Source organism: Sciurus carolinensis, unplaced genomic scaffold (assembly GCF_902686445.1).
Source record: "Sciurus carolinensis unplaced genomic scaffold, mSciCar1.2, whole genome shotgun sequence".
NCBI classification, from domain to species: domain Eukaryota; kingdom Metazoa; phylum Chordata; class Mammalia; order Rodentia; family Sciuridae; genus Sciurus; species Sciurus carolinensis.
In genome coordinates this window covers 590,984-608,808 of record NW_025920116.1, presented here as the reverse complement: position 1 = coordinate 608,808, position 17,825 = coordinate 590,984, and the positions used below count along the sequence as shown (strand labels likewise).

At 40.2% G+C, this 17,825-nt stretch overlaps 1 protein-coding gene across 1 annotated transcript; it reads left to right on the top strand.

Moving 5' to 3' along the window:
* Positions 1-829: 829 nt before the first annotated feature.
* On the top strand, positions 830-9,897 carry LOC124973580 (WW domain-containing adapter protein with coiled-coil-like). Its single transcript, XM_047537444.1, is given in 3 exon segments — positions 830-920; positions 923-1,750; positions 8,830-9,897. Coding segments are annotated over 3 exon segments (1,626 nt in total). The 3' UTR covers positions 9,537-9,897.
* Positions 9,898-17,825: the final 7,928 nt, after the last annotated feature.

Sequence of the window (17,825 nt, the reverse complement as noted above, 5' to 3'; positions counted from 1 at the left end):
AATAAATTAAATAGGTATATATTAGTTGACTTTGCATTGCTACAGTAAAATACCAATGACATCTAATTTTATAAAGTGAAAAGGTTTACTTAGTTTATGCTTTTGGAAATTCAAGGGCATGCTGCTTGCCTCAACTCAGTTTTGCTGAGGATGTCATAGTAAATGGTCGATCATGTAGTCTGCAGGATCACAGGAACAGAGCGCGTGGGAAAAGTTGAACTTAGGACTCTATAACAAGCCTCTTGGGAGGAACTATCAAGGAGGCCCAGGAGAATTACCTTCAAGGACATGCCTCCATCACCTAAGGCCCTCTTACTAGGTTCTTTCTGCCAAAGGCTGAATAAGTACCAAGAGGCCCAACAGTGTCACCCGGGGGACATAACCTTTAATCACAATGAACACTTGGGGGGCATTGATAACCACACACAAACCATAGAAAGATATCCCGTTTAAAAATTATAACCATTTAAAAAGAAAACATGGGGCAGCGGCGGCTGCGGCGGGGGGAGGAAGGGAGGAGGCGGCTGAGCACAAGGAGAGGAAGGCGGAGCAGGGCTGAGCTGGAGGCGTCTTCTTGCCCCCCTCCCCACGGTTCGCGCTGCCGCTGTGTAGTTGGCGCCGCTGCCCAGGCTGAGAGTGAACGTGGTGTAGACGTAGGGAGATGGCCCGGGAGCGCCGGCGCCAGTAACGGGGAGGTTCTGAGAGTTGCCCAGGGCGCACCTGGCCCTGGTGCCCGTCTGCCGCCAGCCCGCCGCCGCCTGCGCGCCGCCCACCCGCCTTTCGCGGCCGCTCTCCCCCCTCCCCCGACACACTCACAGGCCGGGCATTGATGGTAATGTATGCGAGGAAACAGCAGAGACTCAGTAATGGCTGTCACGACTGGAGGGGGGACTCGCAGCCTTACCAGGCACTTAAGTACTCATGAAGAGTCACCCCAGTAGCGGTGATCACAGACATGAAAAGATGCAAGACGCCGCAGATCCTTCATCACCAAATAAAATGTTGCGGAGATCTGATAGTCCTGAAAACAAATATAGTGACAGCACAGGTCACAATAAGATAAAAAATGTGCATACTCACAGAGTTAGAGAGAGGGAAGGTGGGACCAGTTACTCTCCACAAGAAAATTCACACAACCACAGTGCTCTTCATAGTTCAAATTCACATTCTTCTAATCCAAGCAATAATCCAAGCAAAACTTCAGATGCACCTTATGATTCTGCAGATGACTTGTCTGAGCACATTAACTCGTCTGGGAAAAAATATTACTACAATTGTCAAACAGAAGTTTCACAATGCGAAAAACTAAAAGAATGGCTTGAAAGAGAAAAGAGACAAAAAGAAACAAATAAGGTGGCAGTTAATAACTTCCCCAAAGATAAGGATTACAGAAGAGAGGTGATGCAAGAAACAGCTACTAGTGGGTTTGCCAGTGGAAAGTCTACATCAGGAGACAAATTGGTATCACATTCTTGCACAACTCCTTCCACGTCTTCTGCCTCTGGACTGAATCCCACATCAGCACCTCCAACATCTGCTTCGGCAGTCCCTGTTTCTCCTGTTCCAGAGTCACCAATACCTCCATTACTACAGGACTCAAATCTGCTTAGACAGTTGCTTCCTGCTTTGCAAGCCATGCTGCAGCTTAATAATTCTAATGTGGACATATCCAAAATCAATGAAGTTCTTACAGCAGCTGTGACACAAGCTTCACTGCAGTCTATAATTCATAAGTTTCTTACTGCTGGCCGCTTCTTCCGCTTCTGCCTCCCTACTCTCCCACCCACCAGGCTTATATACACTTCAACCAATCAGGGGAGAGTACACGAGGTAAACGTGGACAGCTGCAAGCATAGGATAGATACACGATGGGGGCATCCTCTAGTCACATCGTTACCTAGCCAATCATTGGAATTCGCTGGTTGTTTACTGTATAGTTGGCCGCTTTTGGCTCAGCGTCAGGCGCCATCTTGACCATGCCCAAGGCTGGGGGTCCCGGAAACCCCGACAGATCCCCCTTCTTTACTATTAAACTAAGGCTCGGGACCGTGTCTGTCTTAGGCTGAGTGGTCAGCATATGTCCTTACCCGTCATCAGAGCCTGCAGAGCATGCTGCAGCTCCTGTCTTAGGTTGGTACACAGCCACCTCCTTCATTACCCGTCTTTGACTACCGGTCCAGCATCAAGAGCCATACTAATGGGGGGCTGTCGGCCTTTAGGGCGGTCATGGCCTGATGAAAGATAATTTGATCTCTCTATTGGCTAGCTCGTAGATGCATGCCAAAACGAATGAAGAGAAGGAGGCCAAGGCAAAGGAGTACCATCATAGCTCCTAAGCTAGCCCGCTGTTTGACAAATCTATAAACAGAAGAAAAACCATATAGCCATATTAAATACAGAAACAATATACATCCCAGTAGAGTTACAATACGGGCAACACAAAACAGCTCTCAGGGAATAAACGCATCCCAGTCCCAAAAGTTCTTGCAAGGTATCCACTTGTTCTTATAGTGAGTCCACTGTCTGATAGAGTCTCTATGGTCTGTAAGGCTGCAGCTGCACTCTCGGCCAAATGATCGTTGTTATGGTTGTGTCAATGCTGCTACTGCAAAGACTGTGATGGCAGTGATCACGGCTGTTGCAATGTCAAAGCCTCTCCTGTTTCTTGATGATAACACTGGCAATTCTATATCTGCAACAGAAACTAGGACTGGTAGGAAGATAGAAATGTGCAAATTGCATGGGTGGCAAAAGAACCATTCCAGCATTGTGAGAGATAGCACACGGTTAGTGAACAGTTAAGAGGTGTTATTAGAAATGTTAGTTGGTAGAAACATAAAAGGGAGGAAATACACAAGCTGACGTGGGAGGAAAAGCAACACCACAGCTAGGGTCAGCAGAATGAGTTGCTCTACTCTGAGTCTGATTTGTAGTATGATTCCAATGGCAAAGTGCAGAAATTCCTCCTGTTAAAGCAAAGAAAGACTAGAGATATCCTTGTCACCAAAAACAGCACGACCTGAAAAATCATCAGTAGAATTGACAGGCTTTTAGAGGAATTGGTGAAAACAAGAAAAGGAAGGATAAAAAATGTGTTAGTTAGAAGTGAAAAATATGGCCAGGCTAACAATGGCCCATAGGTTCCGGGTTTGCCTTTCCGTCTGAGTTTTTGTTATTGGAGGAAGGCTCAGACTCGCCATTGCGAGGAGGAGCAGCATCACTTGCATGCTGTAAAACTCTGACCAGCCTTTCTGGAATCCAGACTGGAGTCTGTTGATCCTGTGGGAAAACACAAACAGACCCTCGGACCCAACGAAGGACTGGATCCGGTCCTTTCCAACAACCTGTCAGGATATCCTTCCATTTTGCCCATACTTGAGGAGTATTATGGGGATTATAATGTCGATCAGTTGCAGAATGGCCGTCCCTATCCAGAGTTAAGAAATTTAGAATGAAAAGAACTAAATTAAGTTTATCTTTAGGAGACTTGTAGGAGGCTCCTATTCCCCCTTTTTGTTTATTTAGACAATTTTTTAAAGTAAGAAGTGCTCTTTCCACAATGCCCTGTCCCTGAGGATTATAGGGGATGCCAGTGACTGATTGGATGTTAAATGTTTGTAAAAACAACCGGAAGCTTTTGGAAGTATAAGCAGGACCATTATCTGTTTTAATAACTTTAGGTATGCCCCAGCCAGCAAATGCTTGTAGGCAGTGTTGAATGACATCTTTTACCTTTTCTCCAGAATGAGCGGAAGCCATAATGACCCCTGAAGCAGTGTCTACTGACACATGTACATACTTAACAGTACCAAATTCAGAAATATGGGTTACATCCATCTGCCAAATATGACCAGGCAGCAGTCCCCTGGGGTTAACTCCAAAGGATTGTACTGGGATTAAAGGAGCACAATGTTGACAATTTTTTACTATTTGTCGAGCCATGCATTTAGATATAGGAAATTTTCTGCTCAAAGTAGTGGAATTTACATGGAATTTTTCATGAAAGAGTTTTGCTTGTTCCTCTATGGAAAAAACAAAAATTGATTTGGTGGCCATATCTACCAAGTCATTAGCATTGGCCAAAGGTCCTGGTAAATTAGAATGAGCTCTAATATGTCCTACATAGAATAGATGTTTATGCTGTAGGATAAGGTTTTGTAGCGTAGTAAAATAAGAAGCTACCATGGACATGGAAGAAATATGAGGTACCGTTTCAAGAACCTGTAAAGTGTTAACGATATATAAGCTATCAGATAGAAGATTGAATGGCTGATTATCTGCTAATTTAAAGGCTAATATTACAGCTGCAAGTTCAGTAACCTGTGCAGAGTTGGGTGGAACTATTATGGTGTGAAGTTGTTTATTGATAAGTACTGCACCTACTCCATTTTTGGAGCCATCAGTAAAAATGGTTACACAGTCTTTAAGAGGCTGGACACTAGTCACTTTTGGAAAAACTATGGGAGTATTTTTACAGAATTGAATCCAGGGATGTTGGGGATAATGGTTATCGAACTGAGCTGAAGTGCAACAATATAATACTGACCAATCATCATCATTATTAATTAGCCATTTAATTTGCTGAGTGGAATAAGGAGTTATAATAATAGACGGATGGATTCCAAAAACAGTAATGCAAGATTCTATTCCCTTGAATATTACCTGAGCAATAGCTTGGGGATATGATTGCAATGTTTTAGCCGGAGAGCTAGGGAGATTTATACTTTGCAGAGGTCCTCCTTGCCAAACTATGCCAGAAGGGGTGTGCTTCTCTGAGATTATGATTAAACTTAATGGTTGAGTAGGATCACAACGATCAACGTAACACTGAAGAAGTCTATTCTCTACTAGTTGTAAGGATATCCGTGCTTCGGGAGTAAGTTTCCTAGGGGAATTCAAGTCAGGATTACCTTTTAATATATTGAATAAAGGTTTTAATTCCCCTGTGGATAATTTTAAATAGGATCTGATCCAGTTAATGTCACCTAAGAGTTTCTGAAAATCGTTCAAGGTATTCAATTGATCTGTCCTGATGGTCAACCTTGTTGGTCTGACTGTAGTAGCAGTGAGCCTTGTACCCAGATATTCTTGGATCTCCTCTAATTGTAATTTTTCAGGGGCTATCGTTAGTCCTCTCTTTTCTAATGCTTGAGTTATAAATTGTAATGCTTCTAACAAAACTTCTTTTTCTGGATGGCAAATAAGTATGTCGTCCATATAGTGATAAATCAACAATCTCTTAAACTTTTGTCTAGTAGTTGTTAACGCTTTATCTACGTATATTTGACATATAGTAGGACTGTTAGCCATACCTTGAGGCAACACAGTCCATTCGAATCTCTGGTCAGGCTGAGTGTGATTTAAGAGAGGGCAAAGTAAAGGCAAATCTCCAACAATCATTTTTGTGTAAGGGTATAGAGAAAAAGCAATCTTTTAAATCCAGAATAATAGTAGGCCAATTTTTTGGTAGTGCAGTGACAAGAGGGAGTCCACACTGGATGGGTCCCATAGGGTACATTTGTTCGTTTATGGCTCTTAAATCATGTAATAACCTCCATTTTCCTGATTTTTTCTTTGTTAAGAATATTGGAGTATTCCAAGGAGAGGTAGAATGTTGTAAATGACCTACTTGTACCTGCTCTTGTACTAACTTATGAGCTGCCTCTAGCTTCTCTTTTGTTAGGGGCCACTGTGGAATCCAGCGAGGCTTATCATCTTTCCATATTATAGGGATTGATGGTTTATCAGTGGCCCCTAGGAAAAACCCAGTCCATGAGAATCATTTTTTGGTGGAAGTAAAGGCAGTGGTTGGGTAGATCCTTGACTATGTTTTCCTAATCCTTTTTTATCATCATAGTTCATATTTTGTAACATATTTCTTACAGGAGTCCCTTGGTAAGTCTGATCAGTGGTGAGTTTCATATCCATTTGCTGCAGGACGTCTCGTCCCCATAGGCTAATAGGAACATTACAGACATATGGCTGAAATATTCCTGTGTGTCCCTCTGTATCTTTCCACGATAATGAGGAAGCACTTTGATTGGGGCTTTCTGCTACTCCTAAGCCTCTCAAGCTCTGAGCTGCTGTGATCAATGGCCAGTGCTTTGGCCAGACCGTTGCGCTAATAATACTTTTGTCTGCTCCTGTATCTAATAAACCTGTAAATTCCATATTTCCCACTTTTAATTTTAGGAGGGGCCTCTGTCCCATATCCATAGTAAGGTTTATTAAAGTGGTTCCTGTTGATCCAAAACCTCCTTGTCTTTTATTTGTATTTTTACTGGGCCACAAAGAATGTTGACTGGGCAATATAAGCATTTGTGCAATGTGATCCCCTGGAGAGATGACCATAATTCCTTTTGGTGAAGAGACCAAGGCTTTTATTTGTCCAGTGAAATCAGGATCAATAACCCCTGGGTGTACTATAAGTCCTTTTAGTGTTGAGGAACCTCTACCTAGTAATAGTCCTACACTGTTCTGTGGGATTTTTTCATGCCAATCAGTATCAATCATCTGCACCCCCATATCTGGGGTTAGTATAAGTCTGGAGGTGGCACAGATGTCCAATCCGGCACTTCCTGAGGTGGCTCTGCACTCCCCTTCTCTGTGGGAGGATACCACCGTCGGGGAACTTGTTGAATTACCCCGTATATTTGTTGCAGGCCCCGGGGAGGGCCCTGTCTCCCGTGTTTTTGAAGTTTAGGATTCAACCCTAGGAAATTATCCTCCCTATCTCTAATAGGCTGACAGGCACTATTCCAATGACTTCCTCTTCTGCATCTTGGACATAGCCCAGGTCCGGTTCCCAGGTTATTCTTTGTATAGATGTTCCCACCCCGGGCAAAGGGTGGCCTTTTGTTTGGACAAGTGGCTTTTAGATGTCCCTTCTGTCCGCACACAAAACATGATCCTAAAGGCTCTTTATTAGTTCTTGAAGGGAACCTCCCCTGGGCTTGTGCAAGTGCAGCAGACAACAAGGTGGTTTGTCTGTCTATGGCTGCTACAAAAGCACTGCTCTGCGCTGAGGTATCATTTACATCTCTACACACTTTTAAGTAGGCGGACAAGTCTTTGTTTCTCCATGGTCTTATGGCCTCCCTACACCACCTGTTAGCTTGTTCGTAAGCCAACTGTTTTACTAGGGGCATGGCTTGCTCTGCATCTCCGAAGATGCGTGATGCTGTTTGAATTAGCCTATTGACAAAATCCGCATAGGGCTCACTATTCCCTTGAGTTACCTTTGACAACTGGCCCTGCAAATCTCCTGCTCCTTGTAATGTTTTCCAGGCCTTGGTTGCAGCCACAGCAATTTGCACATAGACTGCTGGATGATAATTAAGCTGTGCCTGAAGGGTTTCATAAGGTCCTACGCCCATAAGCATGTCCCTATCGACTTGGGGATTCCCCGCTGCTGCATTTCGGCGGGCGGTATCCGTAGATATTTCTTGCCATGATGTTTTCCACATAAGGTACTGTCCCCCAGACAGAGCGGCCCTAGCAAGATTAGTCCAGTCTTGGGGCACTAAGTTTAATGATGTCAAGGTATCTACTAAGGCTATAGTAAAAGCTGACTGAGGACCATATGTGCTAACTGCTTCTTTTAACTGTTTCACTATTTTAAAGTCTAAGGGTTGGTGGAATCTTTGATTTTGAGCATCCTCAAAAACAGGATACGCTACAGATCCAAGATGACTCCATTCTGAGCGTAACCCGAAACCGGACGCTTCATGAGGGGGTTCCTTATTTATGGGAGGTGCACTAGGCAACATGGGCACTAGAGGGGGCTTTTTATCTAGTCTTAATCTTTGTACTCTTTTTTCCAGTTCCTCTCCTGATAATTCCCCTTCCGATAGTTCCTCATCTGAGTTAGTTCCTTTTTCTGAATTTTGAGAAAGATATGAACGTTCCTCTTTTATTTCTTCCAAAACCTGTCTTCCTTCAGCTAAAGGCTCGGTGAGTGAAGGTTTTTTGTTTTTATCTTGCAGACAGGATTTAATAAGAGACCAAATAGCCATAGTGCCTACTGGCAAAGGATTTTGCCTATCCGCTATACGAAGGTCTTTCCCCAGCTGTTCCCACTGTAGGGTATTCAAAAGGCCCTCATCCAAAAACCAAGGGGAAATCCTTTCCACAGTATCAAGAAATACTTTAGCTGTTTTTTCCTTTAATGGTGTCCCATGTTTTTTTAATAACTCCCTGAGGGGCTGCTGCATTCTGAATTTAGACGTTTCAGACCCCATTGTTACTAATTTAAATAGCTTTAGTTATGGCAGTTACAAAATCAAACAGTGGCCTAGCTGCCAGGAGCAATGAGATTATTGAAAGGAAAACTATCAAGTGTGCATTAGAATTTTTATAGCGGCTTTTCACGTACTACCTACACCCTAATTGGACCGCTTCAAACGTGTTTCTACTTTCACTTTAATTAGCCCGCGTTCCACGCGTCAGGACCGCTGACGGCGCATCCCGATACCTTTTAACCCGAGTTCCACGCGTTAGGACCGCTAATGGCGTATCCCGATACCTTTTGACCCGCATTCTACGCGTCAGGATCCCGATACCTTTTATCCCGCGTTGTACGCGTCAGGACCGCTGATGGCGCGTCCCGATACCTTTCAACCGGACCGCACTCCGCGTGTCCCCAGGACCGCTGATAGCGTATCCTGATACCCTTTAACTTTTTTATAACTGGTTTAACTTGTATACAAAAAAAATTTTTCAAATATCTTACCTTGTTTTCTTTTATAAGGCCTTCATCTTCCCCTCATGTCCCGGGTTTCGGCACCAGTTATCGCGCTCCCTCTGCCCGCAGAGAGAGACACGACAAATCATCTGCTTTCAACATAACATCTCTGATTTCTCAAGCTGCTCAGCTCTCTACTCAAGCCCAGCCATCTAATCAATCTCCAATGTCTTTAACATCTGATGCTTCATCCCCAAGATCTTACGTGTCTCCAAGAATAAGCACACCTCAAACTAACACAGTCCCTATCAAACCTTTGATTAGTACTCCTCCAGTTTCATCACAGCCAAAGGTTAGTACTCCAGTAGTTAAGCAAGGACCAGTGTCACAATCAGCCACACAGCAGCCTATAACTGCTGACAAGCAGCCAGGTCATGAACCTGTTTCTCCTCGAAGTCTTCAGCGCTCAAGCCAGAGAAGTCCATCACCTGGTCCAAATAATACTTCTAGTAGTAACACATCAAATACAGCAGTTGTACCACAGAATTCATCTGCCCGACCTGCGTGTTCATTAACACCTATGGTAGCAGCACACGTCAATGAAAATCTCATAAAACATGTTCAAGGATGACCCACAGACCATGCAGAGAAGCAGGCATCAAGATTGCGTGAAGAAGCTCATAACATGGGGAGTGTTCACATGTCAGAAATTTGTACTGAATTAAAAAATTTAAGATCTTTAGTCCGAGTATGTGAAATTCAAGCAACTTTGCGAGAGCAAAGGATACTATTTTTGAGACAACAAATTAAGGAACTCGAAAAGCTAAAAAATCAGAATTCCTTCATGGTGTGAAGATGTGAATAATTGCACATGGTTTTGAGTACAGGAACTGTAAATATGTTGCCCAATCTTAACATTTTTGAGCTGCATTTAAGTAGACTTTGGACCGTTAAGCTGGGCAAAGGAAATGACAAGGGACGGGGTCTGTGAGAGTCAATTCAGGGGAAAGATACAAGATTGATTTGTAAAACCCTTGAAATGTAGATTTCTTGTAGATGTATTCTTCACGTTGTAAATATGTTTTGTAGAGTAAAGCCATGGGAAACCATGTGTAACAGAGCTTAGACATCCAAAACTAATCAATGCTAAGGTGTCTAAATACCTAGGCTTTTACATGTAAATCTGTCTGCAAAATTAGCTTTTTAAAAAAAAATCGGGGGGGGTTAATTTATCATTCAGAAATCTTGCATTTTCAAAAATTCAGTGCAAGCTCCAGGCGATCTGTGTCTAAGGATACGATTTTGAACCATATGGGCAGTGTACAAAATATCATGAAACAACTGTTTCCACACTGGCACCTGATCAAGAGCAGTGCTTCTCCATTTGTCTTGCAGAGAAATGTTTTTCATTTCCCATGTGTTCCATTTCTCTCTGAAATCCTTGATCTGATTTTATCTATTTTTTTAAGGCTCCTCTTTTTCTCCTTACTTAAGGCACTGTTGCTATGGCACTTTTCTATAACCTTTTCATTCCTGTGTACAGTAGCTTAAAATTGTAGTTATTGAGCATAACCCTCTTGTTTGTATAGATTATTGAAATCCTGTAAGATTTTTTGCACCCTGTAAGAATGGACTTAAAAGTACTGCTGGGCATGTGTGCTGAAAGTACATTTATTGCTCAAATATAAGAAATGGCCCAATGAACATGGTTGTGGGAGGGGAAAGCTAGTCAGATGTGATGTATCTGTTGTAATAAACATGTTGAAACAAACAAAAAAATGTTATTTTTCTTTTCCTTTGGTCAATGCATATTAGAATTTGAACTACTTGGGAATTCTTTATCAGAACTTTTCTTGTTGAATATTTATACTTAATTGAAATAATTCCTTATGGGAGGTTTTGTTTAAAACATTAACAGAAATTGTGAATAAAGATATTTAATGAAATATGAAATTCAACAAGAATGATTGTCACTTTCGCAGTGGTTGTCTTTTGTTAAACCCTAGTTTACCTGTCTTGCTATTATGACATTTCATTTTGAAGGATGTTTGTGTTGTAGCTAACTGTTCAAATCTGGTGCTGACTGCTGTTCTTAGCCATCACAAAATGCTAAATTTGTGTAATTGGAGCTTCCTGCTGTTATCTGGAAATGGTGGGAAAGCTCAGCTTTGTATATTGTTTCCTAAAGTATATTAAAATAAAAAAAAACTATTGCTACTAAAAAATTAAAAAATAAAAAGAAAACATTGAGGATTTTGAGAAAAGAAGCAAAAAAATAATTCAGAATTAGAAGGAAGAGTATATAAACCTAGAATATCAAACCATGTAAATCATCTCTGGCTGCTCAGAGTTGGATAATTCTGAAAAGTAAAGTTGTATATTGAGCTAAAAACGTAAAAAAAAAATTTTTGAAACAATTCTGTCCCTTAATTCTCTCCTCAAATCAGTTTTATGTTGTCTAATATGTCATGGAACATAAACAGAACATAGTATTTAATATCTGTGTATAAACTCATCATAGGAATATGCAATGTATGGATATATCCATTGTTTCTCTTTGCATTTTCACTAACTAAACAAGATTTCGATTTCATTATTTTATCAGAATGATTTAAGTTTTTATAGGGTCTTTTATTATGAACGTAGTGAAAATGATGAATTATGCAATTATTCATAAGTTCATACTGTGAAATATAATTTCTAAATCACATCCTACTGAGTATTCAGTTTGGAATGGTGTACCTTTATTTTATTTTTACTTAGTTATTTGGTAATTGATAAAAGCAGTGAAAATCAATCTGCTGATTCCCAGACCAATTTGTAGTTTTCAGCTCTCACGTGAGCTCTAGCCCTTATGTCAGATTATGTTGTTGACTGTCACAATAATTAGAAATTACTTGACTCACTTCAACCAAGCATAAACTTTTCCCTCAGTGTGTTCCTAGTCTTATAATCATTGTCTTCACTAAAGAGGCTCAGTTCCCTATCATTTCAGCAAAATTCCTTGCTATTAGTAATTATTCCTTTCCTCCTTTATCTCCCATATCCAGTTATTTAATGACCTGGCTGGTCATGCTCATCTGCATTCCTGTCTCAGGTGCCTACACTTATAGATCTCCTAAATGGGGAAAACTTGAAGATGTTTTCCTTGTTCTGACTCAGTACTCAGTACCTATCCACACCTAGTCAACCCCCTCCCCGACCTTCACTTTCTACTTCTGGGTCCATAAAACTGTAGGAACCTTTGTTTTGGGCTCCCTCACCAATGAGACCACTGCTATGTCTACAATGATCCATCTGATCTTTGATAAGAGTATTGTTCCTGGGGGAAATGGATTACAGGTAGTTAGTGCTTTCTCTAGTTTTAGCCTCTTTCTTATATAATCACAATAAATGACTAAAAGCTTTAATGTTACTTTTATTTACTTGTTTTCAGGTGATTCATCTGATATTGACAACTCAGTTGTCTCCAGCTCAACTGATCCCTGACAAATTCGCAGGGTGAGTAGAAAAGTCAATTAAGCATAATGCCATTCTGGAGGATTCTAGCAGATTATTTATATAAATGTTTTGTTTACAAGAAAGACCTTTGGTTCTTCTCTTTAGCTCCAACTCTCTGGCTATATGCTTACCCAATAGATTAGACTGGAGTTGCAACAAGGGACTTCAGAGAAACCTAGAGAGGTAATTCCTTAGCTTAAAGCTCTCTGTCAATGGGACAACAAATGGTGGGTGGGCTCCCATGAGTTGAGTAACTCTGGTCATGTCCCTGGTGTAGACAGACACTTTTCAGTTCAGCAAGTTGTTAAAAACCAAAGAAGAAAAAAATGTTAAAAGGGTGAAGTGTCTTTTCTGAGTGCTTTGCTAAATAGTCCTAAAGAGATTCTATCTTGATTCTATCTCCTCTGGATGTGCTCTTGCTAAATCCAATAAAGGAGAATGGCCTGAGGTATATTAGTACCAACCCTCTCTCTTCAGAGTGCCCTGCTCTCAGGGCTTCTGTCAAGATAACAGGGTGAAAGCAGAAGTTACTGCAATCCCACCCCCATTCTGAGAAAACTCCAGCTTCTCTTAATTAAACCAACTTGCCCTCAGACATCAGACAGTAAAAGCTAATTGTCCCCGGTCAACTGCTTGACCTGGCTCTCTTCTTCATAAAATTTGTGACTGTATTAGTCAAGGTTCTCTAGAGGAACAGAACCAACAGGGGATATGATTATTAAAAGGGAATTTATTAGATTGGCTTATAGAACCAGAAGCCAGATAGTCCACAATGGCTGTGTGCAGGCTGGAGAGTTGGAGGAACAAGTAGCTGCACAGTTCAAGATGCTGAGACCTCAGAACAAGAGGGATCAATGATGCTACCCCAGTCCAAGATTGAAGGCTTCTGGAAACTCCATGGAGAATCACTGGAACTAGCAAAGTCAGCTTTGGAAGAGTGAAGAAGTGAGAGTCTGTTGTCCTCAGGTGATTGCAGCAGCAATCAAGAAACTTTCAAGGTACTACTCCAAGTGTCCTCTAACTCTGGGTGAAACCCTTGACCTTCCAATTAGGGGAATCCAGAGGACCCTAGAGAACAGATAGCCAACAAGTACAAAGAGGAAGGTTATTGGAGAGGGAAATGTCCAAGGGAAATCTATTCTGGAAGGTGGCACATTGGTAAAGAAAGACTGAAAGAACCAAAAGGATTGGCACAAACTTCCAAAAGTGACCCCTGAGAAATCTCAGATGCCCTAACCAACTGTGGATAGGAACAAGGTCAATTTTTAACCAACTTGGTCTTAAACACCTGGCAGAAAGTATACATAAATAAGTATTGGGGCTTAGTTTGTGGCTCAGTGGTGGAGTACTTGTCTGGCACACGTGAGGCACTGGGTTTGATCCTCAGCACCACATAAAAATAAATGAATGAAATAAAGGCATTGTGTCCATCTACAACTAAACATAATAATAAAAAATGAATAAATGTATATTTAAAAAGGCTTATTCTTTTAAATGTAACTTCAAATACATTTACATCAACCTTACCAAAAGTAAGTAAAGGATATAGAAAATAATTCAAAGTCTGAGATATGTACAAATAAAACTATGAAATCTTACTTAACCTCACTTGGTTGTTTCCACTATTAGGACCTCTGGTAATTATACTTCTGCTCCTATTGCTCAGTCCAGGTCTTTCTAATAAATTTTATATCTTTATCAACAATTCCATTTTAAGAAGATGGCAACAAAAGAATATCAAACCATTCCTACAACTGAAAGCAGTGTCCATTTCCTTTAGAATAGTCAGGATGAGACTTTTGATCCTTGGCTAGACTGGGTCATTGTCCCTTGTCAGCCTGAAGCATCCATAGAAGACAGATCTTCACCCCTCACCAATCCTTAAGATTAAGGAATCAAAGTGTGGTGGGTAATGAGGTAGGGATTTAGGATAAAGAGAGAGAAATAGGGAATCTTAAGGGAAACATTGTGAAGCCATTAAAATGCAGAGTCAAGTCATTGAGATGCAGAAAACATAATTGCAAACCTTGGCCCATGCCCTCAGCATATGCCCTTGTTTAATGAGGGAAATACACAAACACAGGAAAACTGGCATGAAATTGTGCAGCTCACCCTGAATCTACTTCTTGTCCAGCCCCTGATACAGTCCTTCTATAAATATCGGACCCCCAGCCCAAGTCAGGGTTGATTCTCACTCTCAAGACAGCCTGCTAGTCTTCCTTGAATGTGTATCTACCTTCATAAATAAACTTCTGTCTGTGAAAAATAAAAAAAAAATCTTTTTCAAGAAGAATCAAGCTTCCATCTGCTGCTGCTTCCTTGTTCTACTTTTATTCATTCAAGCCTCCAACCTATTGGACAGTGCTGACCATGCTTAGGGGGGGTCTCCAGTTCTGTTCACTATCCTGCATGCCAATCATTCCTAGACACAACCTCAATGACACACCCAGGATCCTCTTATTCTTCATCATCTCTTAATCCAATTAAATTGACAATTCAAGTTAACCATTATGATGGTCAAATCCTAACAGGAGCCTTCTGTAACTGACTTGGGTAAACTGCCTCTTCAAGTGGATTTGGGAATAGATCTTAGGACCTTCACTCAATTTTGTCCAGATTTCTTGGTTTTTGAAAATAAATAAGAGTAGTGTTTAAGTTGATGACCTTCAGTCTCCAAGAATAATCACTAACATCTTTTATACCTACATTTGTATTTACATCAACCCTCTCATTACAGATTGCACCTATATTATCAATTATGGACTAGGAATTTAGGTTAAATAGACTAAAGACCTTTGAAATCCTAAATTAAGTATGATTAATATTTAATTCCTGAAATAAGGACTGCAAGCATTTATCTTACATCAGTTTGAATCAAATCAACCCCTGTAATTTAGCAAAATCCTTATTATGCTCCTAATTTATACTAAGATTATAGTTTAAAGGGAAGGTGGGGAGAATGTCACAATGTCACTTCTTGAGCCATTTAGATTTGGGCACACAAGGGAATGCAATCCCTGCAAACCCTGGCACCAAGATGAGAAGAAAATAGATAATTTTCTCCAGTTTAGGATTGAGGCAGTTACCATCAGGACACTTGCACAAATTCAACTAGGAATGGATCCATTTGGGCCCCTGTGAATCTCCACTGTTTTGGCCACCACTCCTGAAGGTATTGACGGTGTTCATGTGTGATTTATGTGCATGCCTGTTAGGCTTTGAGATTTTTTTCTCTCATTTTTTCTTTTTTCCTTTTCTTTGTGATACTGTGGATTGAACCCAGGTGTCCTTTACTACTGAGCTACATCCCAGACCTTTTTATTTTTAAATTTTGAAATAGGGTCTCACTAATTTTCCAAGGCTGGACTTGAATTAGCAAACCTCGTGCCTCAGCCTACAGAGTGTCTGGGATTACAGGTGCATACAAGTAGATGCACCAAGCTTGGCTTTGCACCCACTCTTGATGGGAATTGTGCAGTTAGAGAAATTTTGGTGGATTCCAGGACTGTATCTAGTGGACTCTCCATGTGATTGGGTCATTGTCCAACCCTCAGACCAACATATAACACAAGATCTTATGTGGGGCTTTGACATTTAGATAACAATCAGTTCTGCTCCTGGAACTTTTTTTTTAAACCCGTGAATGCTCACCAGAGATATGCTAATAAAGAGTATATAACAAATTTCCCTACCTAAAAAATGTATTTACTGGTGCATCTTAATTATACATAATAATGGGTTCCATTGTGATCTATCTGTACGTGAATTTATCAGTTTTGTCACTGATACTGAATACGCCACTTTCCTTCCCTCTGCTTTCCTTCTTCTACCCTAATATTAGGTTTCCCTTCTACTTTCATGACACAGCTTTCCATACCCTCTCATTTTCACATATGAGGGGAAAATGTCTTAACTACATGATCCATTATGCAATTCACTTTCTAAAGGAAAGCTATTCTGCTTTCTTACTTCTCCCCATTTTTATTTCTCCCCTTTTTTCTTCTTCCTCTGACCCTGATTCTTATGTTCATAGATCATTCTTTATTTAGTTTCATTGTGAAGAATCTTCTATCCTTAGTGTTCTTTCTCCCTTAGTAAACTCCTCCTTAACCCACAAGACCCAGTTCAAATATTACTATTTTTGTTAAGGCTTCCTGTACTCTTTTCCTTTAAAATTTGTTATTTTTTAGATATAAATGACAGTGCAGTGTATTTTGACATATTATACATACATGGAATACAACTTATTCTAATTAGGATTCCATTCTTGTGATTGTATATCATGTGGAGTTTCACTGGTGGTGTATTCATATATGAACATAGGAAAGTTATGTTTGATTTTCTACTGTCTTTCCTATTTTCATGTCCCCTCCACTTCCCTTCATTCCCCTTTGTCTAAACTACTGACTCTGTTCCCCCCCTTATTGTGTGTCAGCATCCTCATATCAGAGAAAGCATTTGGCCTTTGTTTTTTGGCTTTGGTTTATTATCACTTAGCATAATATTCTCCAGATCCAACCATTTACCAGTAAAAGTCATAAAATCTTTCTTATTTTATGTCTGAGTAATATTCCATTGTATATATACCACATTTTCTTTATCCATTCATCTGTTGAAGGGCACATAGATTGGTTCTATAGCTTGGCTATTGTAAATTGAGCTGATATAAACATTGATGTAGCTGCATCACTGTAATATGCTGATTTTAAATCCTTTGGGTATAAACCAATGAGTGGGATAACTGCGTTAAATAGTGGTCCATTCCAACATTTTTGGGTAATCTCCATACTGCTTTCTAGAGTCATTGCATCAATTTTCAGTCCCACCAGCAACATATGAGTGTACCTTTTTCTCACATCCTCACCAACATATATTGTTACTTGTATTCTTGATAATTGCCATTCAGAATAGAGTGAGAAGAAATCTCAGTATAGTTTTAATGTGCATTTCTCTAAATGCTAGAGATGTTGAACATTTTTTCATATATTTGCTGACCACTCATATTTCATCTGTGAATTAACAGTTCAGTTCTTTTGAAAATTTATTCATTTATTTTTTGGTGTTACATTTTTTGAGTTCTTTATATATCCTGGAGATTAATGTTCATTCTGAGGTGTAGGAAGCAAAGATTTTCTTCCATTCTGTAGGCTCTCTTCACATTCTCAATTTTTTCCTTTGCTGTGAAGAAGCTTTTTAATTTGATACCATCCCATTTATTGATTCTAGATTTTACTCCTTGTTCTTTAGGAGTCTTTTTGAGGAATTGGTTCCTATGCAGTCATGATGGAGAGTTGGGCCTATATTTTCTTCTAGTAGATGCAGGGTCTCTAGTCTAATGCCTATGTTCTTAATTCATTTGAGTTGATTTTTGTGCAGGGTGAAAGACAGGGTATACATTTCATTTTATTACATATGAATTTCCAGTTTTCCCAGCAACATTTGTTAGAGAGGCTATCTTTTCTTCAATGTATGTTTATGGCACCTTATCTGGTATGAGATAACTGTATTTATGTGGGTTTGTCTCTGTGACTTCTATTTATTCCATTGTTTTTCATGTCTGTTTTTCTGCCAATATCATTCGTTTTTGTTACTGTAGATCTGTAATATAATTTAAGGTCTGGTATTGTGATGTCTCTTGCTT